The sequence below is a fragment of the Myiozetetes cayanensis genome, unplaced genomic scaffold (genome assembly GCF_022539395.1).
Source record: "Myiozetetes cayanensis isolate MyiCay16 unplaced genomic scaffold, myiCay2020 scf2-11, whole genome shotgun sequence".
Lineage (NCBI taxonomy): Eukaryota > Metazoa > Chordata > Aves > Passeriformes > Tyrannidae > Myiozetetes > Myiozetetes cayanensis.
The window spans coordinates 17,531,777-17,547,502 of record NW_026087411.1 but is presented as its reverse complement, the minus strand read 5'-3'; the positions used below and the strand labels follow the sequence as shown (position 1 = coordinate 17,547,502).

Sequence of the window (15,726 nt, the reverse complement as noted above, 5' to 3'; positions counted from 1 at the left end):
GATTTTGGGCAACAAATGCTTCAAGGGCAATTATGAAACTCTGTGTACCCCAGCTTTCAAAATGACATCTGATACAATAAATGTAATCTCTGGAGACATTAAAGTGCACCTAAATAAAAGTCTAAGAGTAGTCTGTTCAATGTTAAAACTATTTGCTGGCTATCAGCTGCAATCATCCTCTTACACTACAGTACTCACTGAAAGTCACTTACATGTGGCCTCTTCCACTGTAAATTTCGGGGAAGTTTCTTTAGCAGTGCTCCTGTTCCAATAGAGCTGATATGAGCAGGGAACTTGTCATCTACGAACAGGCATTTGTTCTTCAAGCACGACTCCAGCAAAGCCTGGTAGTTCTGCTGGATGGGAGGGGTGTGTTTTTGAAAGATATTCCTGCCTAAAGGCACAGGTGACTCATTTTTTTTCAAGCAGAGCAGAAAAGGCATGGTGATGTCCCCAATAACACCAGGGTAATTGTTTTCCACTGAGGATTCTGCAGGGATCTCACACTTCACAGTTCTGCTGGAAACACTTGGTTTTCTGGGATGAGGCGTGTCTTCTTCAGAAGAATTCCTGATAATTAAATAAGTATAAAAAGTCATTTTAATCATGGCTTTTAAAATTTTCTCCTTAGCCAGCACGGGTGGGTAGGGATAGTGGCACTCTCAGAAGAAGTGGGGACCCACCCAATTCTAATCTAGCACCTATCACTGCATTTTCAAGGCTTTACATTGCTGTGGATCTGAGTGAAATCAAAATGAGTGACCCCATTGACTTTTACTAGGGCTTTGAAGCCATGCACATGGCTATTCTCAGTCTCTCTCTGGACTATTTTAGGCTCTCCAGGATATTTTCACAACGTGTTGCAACATGAATGACAGTCTTTATTCAATCACATTCTGGCATGAAGATATTTCCCCTCAAAAAAAAAAAAAAAAAAAAAAAGATAAACCAGAGACTAACAGAAAAATGGAATACATGAGGTGTTACAAAGCCATTACTCACACACCCAGGATAGTTATTTTGTCCTTTTTGGCTCATTTTGGAGAATGATACGATCTCCCCCAAGAGATCACATTCCATCTTGCTGAATACCACAGATTCACACATGAAATCGCATGCTGAGGTATTTTTTTCCTTGTAACATTCAAGACAGATGTTTCTCATCCCCCCACTAAAACCAGCAAAGAGTGATGTCCTAGCCCCTTCTTTAGTATTGTCAGCTATGTTAAACATTAGCATTGCCCTTTGCTGCAAGTGGTGGGCTCCCGGGAGAAATCATGACTAAAATCTCAGCAGGCAAATCACTCCCATCAGTGGTAACAAGGTGATCATAATCATAGTTATTATAGTGTTTTCAGTTATTACTATTACATACTTATTACTGTTTTCAGAACCGAAGAAAATTAATTGGGATGCAAAGTTTAATAAATGGTTCACATGGCATAATGATACAGTATTTGGATGGCTTCCTTGCAGAGGAGGCTCTTTGAGACTCAAAATCACTGCCCCAGGCACCTGGGAGGGTGCTGGTCTCAGTTAGAAACCAGTTGATTGTTACTCCCTTTGAAGTTGAAGGTCACAGGCATTCCCTATGAGGAACCAAACACCACCAGACTGAGCTGCCCTCCCACAAGGAGCTCTCGTTGGTTATAAAACCACGCTACAACTGATCCACAAGGCTTGACCCTCAAAGGCAACCAAGAAAAAAATCTTCAAAATATAGCCTTGGAAAAAAAAATTCCATTTTCTTATTGTACAGTAGGCATTGCAGATCTGAAAAAGCGTTTAAGTGCCTAATAACTTGCTTACTTTTTCTCCAGATGAAAAATACGGTCTCCCTCTCCAAACCCTCCCTTTTTACAACCACTGGCCTTCACGGCTGCAACAACATGAGCAACAGACAGAGATAGATTTAAGAGAAAAACAAACAGAAGAAAACAGCCAGGAGAACAGCTGCATTTTATATAGACAGACAAAGCATGGATGAAAAAGAATTTCTCATTTTGCTACTTTCCAGGAAAAGAAGTGGAGACCAATTGGCATACTTCGAGCTACACTGAAGAGCAAATATTTGAGACTTGATTTTGGGTGTGCAGAGCATGCACAATGTCTGATAAAATCATTTTAACCTTTAACCAGTTCTCACTTCACTCTGGCATTTACTTGAAAAAGAATTGAACTTCATATATAGGCTTTGAAACCCAGAGACAGTATGAAAAAGCCAATGCTTTCAACAATGGACGTTTAAATCACCTGAATATATAGCCTTATTTTCAATAAATTCAGCCAGCACCCCTGACTGTAACAGAGGTGTGTTCAGAGGTAATGATGCAGTTACTCTGTATGTTTTGAAAACCTCCCAGGCAAACCTGCCTGTAGGTGTGTTGTTTTAAACTCTTCTCCAAGTTACCTGGAAATCTTTGAACAAAAGAGGCAATGAAGCATTTTATGTGTCATAAACAGTGACCTCTTTGACAGCTACAAGGTGTTCCACTTGTGTTTGGCCACAGTCATGTGTAGGGGCAGCCACCAGGTACAGCTGTATGTGACTAGCCAGGGTATACCTGGAAATCACTGGTGCTCCGCTCGGCAATGGCGCTGACCCAGACTGAATCAGTGCCCTACTGTGTCCTCCCTCACAGGCGGAGCAGTGTGTGTGCATGTCTCTTCCAGCAATTAAAATTTCTAAGGGAAAGCAGCCAAGTGTAGCAGGCAGTGTAGCTTCCATCTAAAGCTTTAGACGGAAGCCATGAGCCAGTAGGTTAAATGGATTTGATTCTGTATTCCTTGCATGTTTCCCTAGTTAGCATGTTTGCCATCTGATGTAAGTCCTTGCACTACATTAGCATCCTATGATCTCCCCTGATCTTTCTCAAGATCTTAAATGCCCCACCCCTAAGTCTTAAATTGAGCATCTGAAGAATCCACGGAAAATCCTACACTTTTAGTAAAAGTAACTAGACCATGAATTAATTCTCTCAGAGACTCTTACTCACTCTATGAGAGGATTTATCTCAGGCAACACTGGGGCAGTGGGCAATTCGAGGGCTAAACCTGGAGCTGACAGAGCTCAGCACAGCTTTTCAGATTTAATAAAGACAATCCAAATCTGAGCTGAGGAGCTGTTCCTGATTGTGTGGAACAGAATAAATGTTTGCACGCAAAATAATAAATTTTAGGGTGCACAGAACAAATGATGCAGGGCCATCTTTTACAACCATTCTTGTAATACAGCAGAACATTAGCTGCAGAAATTAGTAGTCATTAGTCAAAATGAAAATGTGTGTTAGGCTTTGTTAATCTTTATTAGTCTCTAAACAACAGTAGTCTCTACACAAGGGTATAAAAACAGCACTTGCAGGTACAACCTCAAGTGTCTTTGATTAAATATAGTGGTGCATTTCAGAAAAAAAAAAAAACAAACACAACGAAACACCTCAAAGTTGACTCCTGCCCTTCCTGTGGGCTTTTAAAGCAAATAGAAATATCTTGAAAAGAGGCACTGAACTATGTTTTCTCACAAAATGAATGCATATACAGACAGGTGGATGACCTTGCCCTGAATTTCCTGTGCTTAGATTATTGGCACAAAAGTTGATGAATACCTTCTGGGGCTGAGATTTCCAAGGCCAAGCACTGAACATGCCCCAGAGCCTCCCACTGATCTTTTAAAAAGTCTACAACAAAAAATTCTGGGATGGCTTTCAGAACTTCGAACAATACCTCTCTGACCAAAGATCACCTTTAACAACTCCAGTTGAGAATTTAAAATACATATTTTTTCCTGAACTAACTGTCCAAGCTACATAGAAATAAGTGGAAATATGAAAATCCTATTCAGTCAAGATCTGTCCTTTAGCACGTAAGGTTACAACATCCTATTCATGAGCATCCCAGGCACAAAAGATTCTGACTACTCACAACTCCCACTAGAGACAGATGAAATTTTTTCTCTCTGCAGAATACTTAGTGATCAAGTATCAGCTGAATTGGCTCTAAACAGTAGAAGTTAGAAAACAAGGGTGCACAAAATCCAGGATAGCTAAAACACCAGCCTCTGTTCCCAACCATTTGGCAGACAGAAGTGTTGGAACTGTGACATGCAGGGCAGCTGATGTGGCTCATCCAGCTGCTTTAAATCACACCAGTTCTTCTCATGTTTGCTGATAACTCTTTGCCTTCTACGCATCCAGAGGAAAGTACAGCAGCAGCTGCTGCATTCAGCACGGCGAGCAGCATCGTGCAAATAATACCCCCATCTGATCCCAGAGGACAACTTCATCTTAACACCATGCCATGGTGACAGAGTTATAGTCCTTTCAAACCCCTAGAAAATCCTAACTCTGTACTAGCCCGAGACGCCTGCTGAATGCCAGCACCACATCCCTCTTACACAGCATTTGGTGTTTGATGTCCTACCTTTTCCAGATGTGTCCTCACAGCAAAGGATAATTGTTCCACTGGCAGTGATGCCTGTTGCTTCTAAATAGTATATATGTTATCTCTACCTATGTGTGTATTTATGCCTACGTGTGTGTGCATGTATATATATGTCTCGCATACGTAACCCAAACAGTTTGTCCTAACCTATCAAACACTGTGGCAGAAGCAGGAGGCGGGGGAAAAACAGCATATTGAGTAATGGCAGAAAATTTCTAAATAGTTCAATATAAACTGTTCCACAGAAGACATGGAAGAACAGGTCAGCCCATCACGCAGACTACCATTTGACTCACCCATCGCTTCAGTGGGCAGCAGTTTCCTTGTTTAGTTTGCCATTTGTTTATTCATAGCACAATACTCCACATCTCTCCAAATATGACTAACAAGGTAGAACAGGAAGATATGTCTAACTGTGTCTTAATATATTTTAACAGGATTTCTGTTTTCAGATAAGTAAAAGTACAGAGAGGAAACACCCTCAAAAACCCATTTCTACTCAGAACAGATGGGGACATGACACTTTATCAACCATAACAATATCTGCAAAGAACATTTATATAAAATTGAGGGAGAAGTATGACCTACAACAAAGACAGCCAAAACCATTCAAGAGTTATAGGAGAAACTGCCAAGTTTCTGCACTGCAAGGATGGTGAACGGCTCAGAGGATTTTTCTTTCCAGCACTATTACAGACTTCACATCAGTCAGGTCCCCTGTGTGTTTTCTTTTGCTGTACAGTTTCAAGGAGTGAATTTTCTGGAAGCGAGGATGCTTCCCACTCACTGCATGTACATTATCCAAGCCCATATTCTCCACTTCTGGTGGTTCTTCTGGGTTCCAGCACTTTGTTCCATCTCAGGCAATGAGAGGTAAGAGTAGCATGGAGAGGGTAGGGAAAAGGACAGTGTGTATATACCAAGACACCTGGAAGAATGCTGGGAGAAAGATAATGAGAAATATTTCAGAGGAATATGAAGGAGCAGTGAGGGCAGGAGGGAAAGGCAACAGCTTTCTGAGTTGTAAAGGCAAAGCAATGAGTGAGGAAAGGGATAGACTATGCTGGAGACAATTTTATGTCTCCATATAGGCCATATGGTACCAGCAGGCAGTGAGAATTTTGATCTAACTGAACCAGAGGAAACTCTCCTTCCCTTACTTATCAAATTAGTCTATTTGGTTTAATTCTGGGGGCCTGCTGTGCCTTCCTCTCCCCGCTTTCCTTTCCCACAAGCCTGGTTATTCCCTGTTGAACCCATCACCACCTGAACTTTTGACACAATCTACTCAGGTTTCATACTTGGTAATGAACAAACAGTGGCAGTAACTGCACAGGCAGGAAGTTAATTTTACTGAACTACACTGCTCCCACAAGCTTTTTGAAACTGTTGAAGTGTTACGGACTGAGTCACCGCCTCTCTTCAAATTCAGTGACTTGCTAATGTCTCCATCCTCAGATGTTCCTTTGTAGGAAGTAAACCTGTCCAACCTAAGGCAGCAGATAAGCAAACACACACGTCACCATTTCACATGAAATGAGTTTCAGTTATACAACATTGTGTTTCACTCCCAAAAACAAAGTTTCATTTTGAGTGCAAATACTACGTGACTTAGTCCAGCCTCACTGACTTTCAGCGAAGTGGAAGCTGAATCTTTTCCAGCAAGCCACTCTCTCCTGGTCAAGGCAAGCATCCAGCTAAGTGACTGCCAGCCCTGTTACCAAGAGCAGGGACACGACTGAGAAACTACAGAACTAAAAGTTTAATCCATCACAGCTTTAAAGATAAAAGACAAATTCAATAGTAGGTAACAGTTGCAGACCCCCATTAGTATCAGATACAGGTATGCCCTGAGCACTGCATTAGTGTGACTTCTGTGCAGGGGAGTCGAGAGAGTCTTTACATTGGAATGGCTAAGAAAAACATGTAAAAAAAACAACTGCTCTTTCAGCAGTGACTTCAAATGAAAAATCATAATTTTGAAAAAAATATTTAATTGCTTTTGTTCTTTTTATACTTGCAAAATTTAAAAAATATAAATTATTTTTAAAAAATACAACTTACTAAATATTGCACTATAAGATCAATCTGTCCAACAGAAAACCATACATTAAAACACCCCTGTTTAAAAAAAAAATGAAAAGGAATAAACAATGAAAATGGATTAAAACTTTCAGTTTGATTCTGGCAGAAAGAAAAACCTAATTATACTCTAAACTTCCTTTCCTAATTTTACTTCCCTTTGTTTTTGGCAGCCCTAATACTTCAAGGTAAAGAGCGTTCTTGAGGAAGTCAGCCTCAAATGGCTAAGAAAACAGAATGAAAAATAAATAAAATTGTGCAATATTTGTGAGATACCTAAAGAAAATCTATAAAGACTGTCAAGATTTGTTGTGATCTGCCCCACTGATAACAAATCCAGAGGAAAGGGACTCCAGACAAGGTACTGAAACATTGTTTTTGGCCGTTGGGTACACATATTTATGATTAGTGCAATTTAATGATTAATATCCTCATCTTGTAAACGGGGAACAAGCATGCTTGTACCACACCTGTAGCAGTCGGCTCCCACAGCCTGCACAACAGAACACTTGCTTTGCTCCCCCATTCATTACATTCAGGAAGGGCATCAAGGTGGCCTGGGGAGATTTACAATCAAAGGCTTCCTGGCCTGACCTTTACTCGTCTCTGAGGATAACACAAGCAAGCACCAAAGAGACTCCATATATAGCTGTAGAAATGCCAGAGTGGCACTGGAAGAGCACAGCCCTTAAATGGCAGAATTATCTAGAAGATGAAAGCAATTTTTTTTCCTACAAAATAAGCAATTCTTGCCAAAACATGTTGAATTCTATGGGGCCTTTCATTTTCAGGAGTTTTCACTGGAAAGGAGTCATCAAATTCTTAAGGCCAAAAGTCTCTATTTATAAAACTAAATAAATGAGGGAAATCAGTCTTAAGGAGGTTTTAAAACATCAGTTGCACTTTCAGATTAGCTCTAGGCATTGGCAGGAAAGCAGAAAAGCCTGACCTTCAGAAAATACAGTCAGCTTGCTATGTTCTCCCAGAAAAAGAAAACTGGTCCCTGGAGTCATCCCTTGCACCTCATGGGTCAGGCCATGCCACAGAGCATAAAAGTGCCCGGGATTAGCCAAGAGGAGCAGCTGGGAACAGCCAGGGAAATGTCTGCTCCTGCATCCAGAGGCACAAAAATGGACCTGGATCGTTTTCCAAGCACAGAGCTGCATGCACCTCCATGTGTCCCCCCCACCCATAAAAAAAAAAAAAAATTACTTGAAAAAATGCCATGAAAAAAATGTACCACTGCCTCTGCTTGCACAAGCTGTGGGCTCCTCCCAACCATAAATGGCTGGGAAAGGGCAGGAGGGACACATGGAGGGACAGCTTCCAAAACTGCCTCTTGCCACATTTCTCAGACCCATGGGATGGACTCAAGTGAAAGAGCCATTAGGAGATATTTTAAGAAAAAAACCCTGCTCTGCACAGTGGAGATGAGGAGAGGCCGGCAGCAGGGCGTTGTGGCTGACAGCTGGCCCTGGGGACATGTCGAGCCACAGGCTGCTGCTGGTGGCTGTCCTGTCAGCTCTCATTGCTGGAGGAATAAAGGAGAGGGGACAGCAGATAATCTGCCCGTCTCATGTGCTTAAATGGTGGACTCCTCCAGGCACAGCCAGAGTCGTGGGCGCCCGGGACGTGAGGGGCATCAGCAGTGCAGCCAAATCGTGAGGCTGGGGAGGGAAGGGTTGAAGAGGTGGCTCAGAGGGACCTTATCAACGTGTATAAATATCTAAAGGCGGGAGTGCCAAGAGGATGGAGCCAGGCTCTTCTCAGCAGCGCCAAGCAATAGGACAAGGGGCAATGGGCAGAAACCGATGCACAGGAAATTCCACCTGAATATGAGGAAGAACTTCTTTACCATGCAGGTGACCACATACTGGAAGAGACTGCCCAGACAGGTTGTGGAGTCTCCCTCATTGGGGATATTCCAGAACCATCTGGACACAACCCTGTGCCGTGTGCTCTGGGATGGCCCTGCTTCTGCAGGGAGGAGGCACCAGGTGACCCACTGTGATCCCTTTCAGCCTGACCCCTTCTGTGATTCCGTGAAAGGCTGGGTGTGTGGCAGCTCTCAGAAAAAGCCGACTCCGTCTCAGATCCACACTCGAGGGGTTTATTTTCGTGGATTTTTAAGGTTTATTTCAAAGTGAGGTTGAGAAAGGAATAAAATGGCGGCCTGGGTCGCAAAGACCCCGGGCGGCCCCCAGGGGGCGCTGTGGGAGCCGGCCCCCTCCCCGCAGTCCAACATGGCGCCGCCCGGCGCGGCTTCACCCGCCGGGGAGAACGGGCGGCGCCTGCCAGGAGCCGCCGACTTCCGGCGCCCGCCCCTTTCCTGGCGGGCCGCCCCTCCGCGCTATGCCCACGCCGGGAGCCGGCGGCGTGAGGGGAGGCGGCGCCCGCCGGTGCCGCTCGGCCGGGGCTGCGCGGAGAAGCCGCTCCTTCAGCCTCCCGCGGGGACTGTTTTCTGGCTGAAACCGCCGGCGCAGGTGGCGTGAGGACGGGCGGCCATCGCGTGTGGGCACTGGGAGGGGAGCGAGGCCCGCCCGGCCTGAGGGGGATGCGCGGGTAGCCCGCGCCCACAGCCAGCCCAGCCCTGCCCGCCGCCCCCCGCCCAGCCCCGGTGGTCGCTGCGGAGCTGGCGTCAGGCGGCCCCAAGATGTTCAGCTGGCTGGGGACGGACGACCGCCGGAGGAAGGACCCCGAGGTGTTCCAGACGGTCAGCGACGGCCTGAAGAAGCTCTACAAGACCAAGCTGCTGCCGCTGGAAGAGCACTACAAGTTCCACGAGTTCCACTCGCCCGCCCTGGAAGATGCCGACTTCGACAACAAGCCCATGGTGCTCCTCGTGGGGCAGTACTCCACTGGGAAGACCACCTTCATCAGGTAAAACCCAGCTGCCCGCTGCCCTCCCGCACCCTCGAGGCCCGCGGGCTGTGGTGGGGCAGGACGTGTCTCTGCTACCTGTGCTGTGCCTTTGATCCCCCTTCTGTCACCCCCTTCGTGTCCCTGGTGCCCACGGACAGGTTTTCATTGAAAAGTCCCCTCCGCTCAAACGCGGAGCGTTCCTACTCAAGCACCAGGGTGCTGTAAGATGTCCCATAAAACACCGACGTGGCAAAAAGTAGCCCAGGGCAGGGCTGAGGAGCGCAGGCAGGGCATGAGTGTGGAGATGTGAGTCACTTGGGGCCCTTTTGGCCGTTCAAAGTGCAAAGGCTTGGACAAGGCTCGCGCCGGGTATTCCCGCGGCTTCTCGGGCCGGGCTGACCCTGCTAATTGCCATTCTTTTCAACCTGATGTAGCTTTTGAGTGATGGGGCAAGCTAGGGAATCTTAAAGTGAGTGTTTTGGTTTGCAAGGGCCTCTGTCTCGCACTTGTGTCTGTCTGTCTTCCTCTGCCCTGTGCCCAGAGGCAATGCTCAGAGCCCAGTTAGAGAAGGATGTGTGCCTGTGCACAGGGGAGACCTGCCCATCTTCAGGGTTCCAGAAGTTAAGTCCTACTTTAACTCGAGTCCTGCTCTGCTGAGATGCTAGGAGCAGCAAGTTCCTTTCTAATTGTAAAGAAACAGCAGCTGCCAGCAGCTCTTTCATTTCACTCATAGAAAACTGCCACAGAGGGGTTAAATTTTTCCAGCTGGACTTTGTTGCAGGGATCTCTCTCTGTTCAGCCATGCTGCTTGTTCAACTTGCAGCAAGCCTTTCTCTTGGGATCATAGCTGAAGCTGCGCTTAGTTTCCTATGTGATTCATAAGCTAAGCGTTAAATTCCAGCCTTTTTCTGGTGTGGCTGTGTTGAAATCAGTGGAATTACCCCAGTGTAAATCTGGACACAAGCCACAGGCAGCCAGCCCATTGTTCTACCAGTGTTTCTTGGTGGAGGGGGGAGCTGTGAAGAGTAGAGAAAGGTGAATCAAATTGACTGTACCTCTTAAGGACTGACCTTGAAAAATGCAGTAGGTTTTTTTTTTAATGTACTGTAATATTCTTGCCACTAAGTGTCTTGGCCAGGGGCCAAGGACAAAATGCATTTTTGCTACCTTGGGGTGTACCTGGCAAACAAAGTGTAAGAGTAAAAAGGGTAAATAAAAAGGCCGTTCTCATGTGAGTGGGTCAGATAGATGGTGAAGGGGTGCGAACGACCCAAAGAAGCCTTTGGCACATTTTTGGAAAGAGAGTTGGTTACTCATCTGAAAATTAGGCTAGTTGGATAGCAGAGCTGTCGAGTTCCACCCTAGATCTCTGTTCTGTAGCTTGGTACCAAACCTGATTGAAAAGCTTTTTCTGTCCTACTGATGCTCAAAGCCTGAACACGAGGAGTTTGCTGAATTCCTGATATGGCTGTCTAACTAAAGCATCTCTTCCTAAATCTCCTCTCTGGATTGCCAGCATCAGTGTTTCCCTGCAGTCTCACCTGCATACTGTTGTTAGCAGAGATTTCCTGGCTATGCTTCTCTCTATTCAGTCAAGTCCTTTTTCTGTAAGTCTCAGCTCCTTTTGTAAGAAGTTCAGGTGTCTAAAGCATGTTCTAGGCAAAAGGAGAAGACTGAGTCTTTGTTGTCAGCAAGTGGATCTGAGGCTCTCTGACCACTGCATTTCATTCATGCCTGTGTCCTCTTCTCCCAGCCTTCTCTGGGCTGGGATGAGCCTACCCAGAGTCAAGGAGAAGTGACCAGGAACTTCTGCTTCATCAAGGGTCCCAAATGGACCTGAGGAGGCTTTCCAGGAAGGCAGAGTCTTCTTGTTTAAAATAGTGCTTAAGAAGGTGAAAGCTGAGAACTCTCAGAGAAGCCCGGGCCCTCTAATAGTAGGAGGAGCGTGAGGGTCTGTCACTCCAGTATGTTCCAAATCAAAGGCAGGAGGTACCAGAAAAGCACGTGTTGCTCGTGATAGGCTTCCAGTGTGAGCTTGCAGGCGCTGGTCATTAAAGAGCTGGGATAAGCACCAGATTAGCACCGGGGTTATTGTGGGAAGGCAAGTGGGAGCTAAAGCTGAGAGCAGGGAGGAGTTAAAGGGGACTGGGGGAGGAAGTGGGAGGGGAGACAACCATTATATCTTAGCAGTAGAGTGAAGCAAGAAACAGCCTCTGGACGTTCCTTCCACAATCTCATCACCATGGGGGTAATTAGTGTTATCCTTATGTATCAATTCCACTCTTAAATTGCATCCTTCTTATATTGCCATGCAATTTAGGGAGATGACTTAGTGCCACTAAATACTCAGATGGAATGAACTCAGTTCCAGTTCACCTGGATCCCAGGACACCATTTAAAAAAAAGGGATAAAGAACCTTAGTCACCTGTCCAAGGGAGGTCCATCTTCCAAATCTCTCCACTTGTTTTAGAGAATCTGAGTCGAAACAAGGAAGGAATTCAAGGCTCTGGAGCACCTAAGATGCAGCATCTTGCAGTGAGGCTGTTCCCTTGTCAGGAGCTGATGGCAGAAAGAAGGCAGTCAAGGTTAGCAGTGAAAAACATTCCTAGAGGCTGAGCCAGGGAACAGGGAGGTGCATTGTGTGGGTCAAAGCCAGTGAAGTGAGACCAGAGCACTGGCTTGTTTTCAGTGGAACCAGGCAGTTCTCTCTCCTGCTTACAGTGACACAGAACTGAGTCTTATTCTGCAATGTGAAAGATGTAGCATTGCTAACTGCAGCTTTTCCCTTCCTGCTGTATCATCTCTTTTTGTGCTCACTCCCATTTCTCTCCTCAGGATACGTTTAGCTGAGGCTTTTCCACAGGGCTGGGGTCTGAAAGGCTGTCCTGGTTAGGGCAAGGCAACACCTCTACCTGGGAATATCTGACAGCTACAGCAGGATGTCACTGGAGCCTGCCTTTATGATGTTATTGGTTTTTATGTTTCCTGTGAGAGGTGGGGGTGCAGGACAGAACATTACTCCTCTAATTAACTTAGATTCCATGGTCTTTTCTAAAAATAATCCTGGCTCTAGTCCAGCCATCCTGCTAATAAAATAAACAAGCCTGCCAGAGCCATACTAACTGTCAACATGGCTTGCTTTTCTGGTGTAGCCACCCCTTCCTCCTGGAGCTAATCATTTACACGTCCTGGCCTCTCCACACTGTTTGTCACAGGCTGCACGAAGAGCTCTGGTGTGACCTCCCTGTTGGCCCTGAGCCTTTCATCTCTGCCTGCACTGGGCAGTTGTCACCATTTCCTCCTGCTCTGCCCTTCTTCCCTTTCCCGCTCAGCATCACCTCTGCTGCCACACACAGCAGCATCCTGCAGGGCTCCTGCATGACTCATCACAGGCAAGCAGCCCCTTCCCCCACATCCTGCGGCATTCCTGCCCAGGGAGCCCGGCCTTGCCTGTCTCCTATGCTGCTCCAAACCCTCCCGGGAAAGGGTACCCCAAACCAGACTGACACTAATGCAGTTTTCCTGCCCTTGTCCCTCACCAGGAACAGGCGTGAAATGGTCAAACAGCACGATGCTTCCAGCCACATAGCATGTCCAGGCACTTCTCTAAAAGCAGATTGGTCATAAAATAAACCATTCACACCTTGCCTGGGGCTGCAGACTTCCTTAACCTGGCTGGAGGTTGCTTCCCCGAACCTTTAAAGGTGTTCAGCAGCTCAACGTAAGGCATGCAGCACTGGCAGGGGAATTTACTTGCTGTTGGTGGGTGTTTTCCACAGCATTGTTTGCTCTTCCGTGCCAGAAATCCCCACAAATGTGACAATTGCATGTGTTCTCTCTCTTGCCTCTGGTAGCAGAGGCAGCCTGTGTCACTGCCGAGCAGAAATGCCTTCCCCCCATCAGGCAGTGTCAATAAATCCCCTTGTATTTGTCCTGTGTACAGTGAGATTCTTGTGCTGCCGACACCCTGCTGCACAATGTACCCGAATCTCCCAGAGAGGCCTCACTTAAAATAGATACTGTAATACTGGGCAGTGCAAATCTTCATCTCTCTGATTTCATACCACTTGTTGCACATTAAGTCAATTAACCCTGGCTTGTAGCTACTTCTGTATGAGAGTGCTTTTGTTGGGATTTTGTGCTTTGTATATTTTAAGCCTTATACAAGAAATAAATGCAGAAATGCTTTGGAACATTAGCAGAGTGGAGCTGTGATAAAATTCTTTCAAGCAGCCTGTTTGGAGGAGTGTTGCTATTATACACAGCACTTTTGGTTAGACTTTCTCGGAAGCTTTGCCTATAAATAACAAACAACCCCCCCACCCCCTGGTTATTTTCTACTACTGCTCAAAACTTGTCATCAAAACATGTGCATCTCAAACCTGTAAAAAACAAGCAGGTGGTTGTTACGGCAAGGCTGCAACCTGGTATTGGGAGTAAGGGGTGTTTCTCAAAAGCACTTGTTACATTTGGCAGTTGTTGTCACTGCCTGTTTCTTTTCTGTATAATATTTGCAAGGGGAGAACACAAAGATTATATCTATGGATTTAGTAAATTCCCATCTGTATATCATTCTTACTGTATTTAGGTCATAAGAGAAGTGACGTACAAAGCAGGAGCAGACGAAAGCCGCTGGCGTGGCAGCCATGTCCACCAGGGCTCAGGTGTTTGAATTGCCATGCAGGAGGCACGAGTTAAGTTTCCGGAGTCTGGCCATGTGGCCTCTAACCTCGCAAATGGTTGTTTCAGTGTAAAAGAGCTTTCCAGGGAATGGAGCCAAGAACAAAATATTATATACAGAGCCCTTGGTGGGAGAGGAGTTGTGGGGTGGTTCAAGCTAGATAGAGAAGTTACTGTAGCTGCCAGGAAGATGTACTGTGATCACCAGCCAGGGAGATGACACACACCAGCACTACCTGCAGTCTGCTTTTCTTAGGTAATGACTCACTTTTATAGGAAAATTTGAGAAACCCCTGCATAGGGTTTAGATAGATAGGATGTATCCACCCTACTATAGAAGATCAGAGGGCTGTTCCCTTCCTGGAATCCTTGCTGGATTATTTCTGTTTTCTTGGGAACTGCTAAACAGCTGCTGTTGCATCTCAGAGTTGCTGCAATTAAGAGGAATTACTTCTGGTGGCATTCTGGTGAGCATGGGATTTGGAAATCACTTTGGATACAAGATACTAGAAAATACATGATAATACACCAATAAAGGAGGTCATCAGCTCCTAAGAGAATTATGGATGTCACTGCTGGAGTTACACTTGCTGCAGCAATTCTCTTCATTAACATGTACCAAGCCTGATAAGTAGCAGTGACTTGCAGTATGTCCTCGGTGTACATTTGCTTGTTTTACCTCTAGATCCAATTGATTTGGTCTTGCCCATTGGGAAACTGGAATATTTGCTGGCACGATGTCCATAAATAGCCTGTCTGAGCTAACACAATTTTTTTTGTTATTCTTTAAACACTGGATTGTGATTACCTGTGCTAAAATTATGGTAAAAGCAGGAATCCCCAACAAGTTATCACAAGCCTTCACGGCAGTGGTCCTATAGTCACTCACACAGGGACTTCCCTCTCTGATAAGACTCACCTGAGTTAACCAGTGTTGTTAAACACACTGGCCTCAGTCATGAAGAATTTTCAGCCCTTCTCCTATTTCCTTTTCCATGTCCCCATAATCTACTTCCAACATCACAGCAATTCTGTATTTATCTTTCTACCTACTAAAGGTTAGGTCAAAGCAACGGAAGAGGAAGTGCTAGCTATCTTCTGGCAACAAGCAACACAGTATTCTACTAACTTCCGTAATCTGGTAGTAATTTTATTCTTCATATAACTATCCAGAGCTTATCACCAGCTCAGCTGCTCTGACACCATCCTGTACCAAGGGCTAGGCCAGCTCTAGCTACCTTTTGCAAGCCACACAGACACAATGGTCAGGATCAGCAGGTGGAATGTTTTCTGCAATGACCTCAGCAATGGCATTTGGCTCCTTCATGAGCCAGAGGGAACTATCCCATGTACATACCATTGACCCACCCTGAATTTGGCTGGATAAGTCAGGATGTGCTGCCAAAGTCCTCTAGCCCCATGAAATTTTTTCCCTGAAAAAATTATCTTTCCCTGAAATTTGCCAAACTGTACCTTCAGGTAGGCTGCCAGAGGCTTAGGAAATAATGAGGGATGTTGTGCTTACTGTGCTATTTAGCTTGATAACAAATATCGCAATATACTCTGCCACCCACATGCATAATGCTCAATCTGCTTGAGCAGTTTGTAAGTGCAGACCTGTAGCTGCATTGCAGAAGTGCAGAAGGAGGCAGGCTTGAGAC

General features: G+C 45.6%; 1 protein-coding gene across 1 annotated transcript in view; it reads left to right on the top strand.

The window, feature by feature from the left end:
• Positions 1-8,843: 8,843 nt before the first annotated feature.
• EHD3 (EH domain containing 3) overlaps positions 8,844-15,726 on the top strand; it is a 30,368-nt gene continuing 23,485 nt past the window's right edge. Inside the window, exon 1 of the mRNA XM_050315497.1 lies at positions 8,844-9,402. Within this exon, the coding sequence (XP_050171454.1) occupies positions 9,176-9,402 (227 nt within the window). The 5' untranslated portion in view covers positions 8,844-9,175. The remainder of the gene's footprint in view (positions 9,403-15,726) is intronic.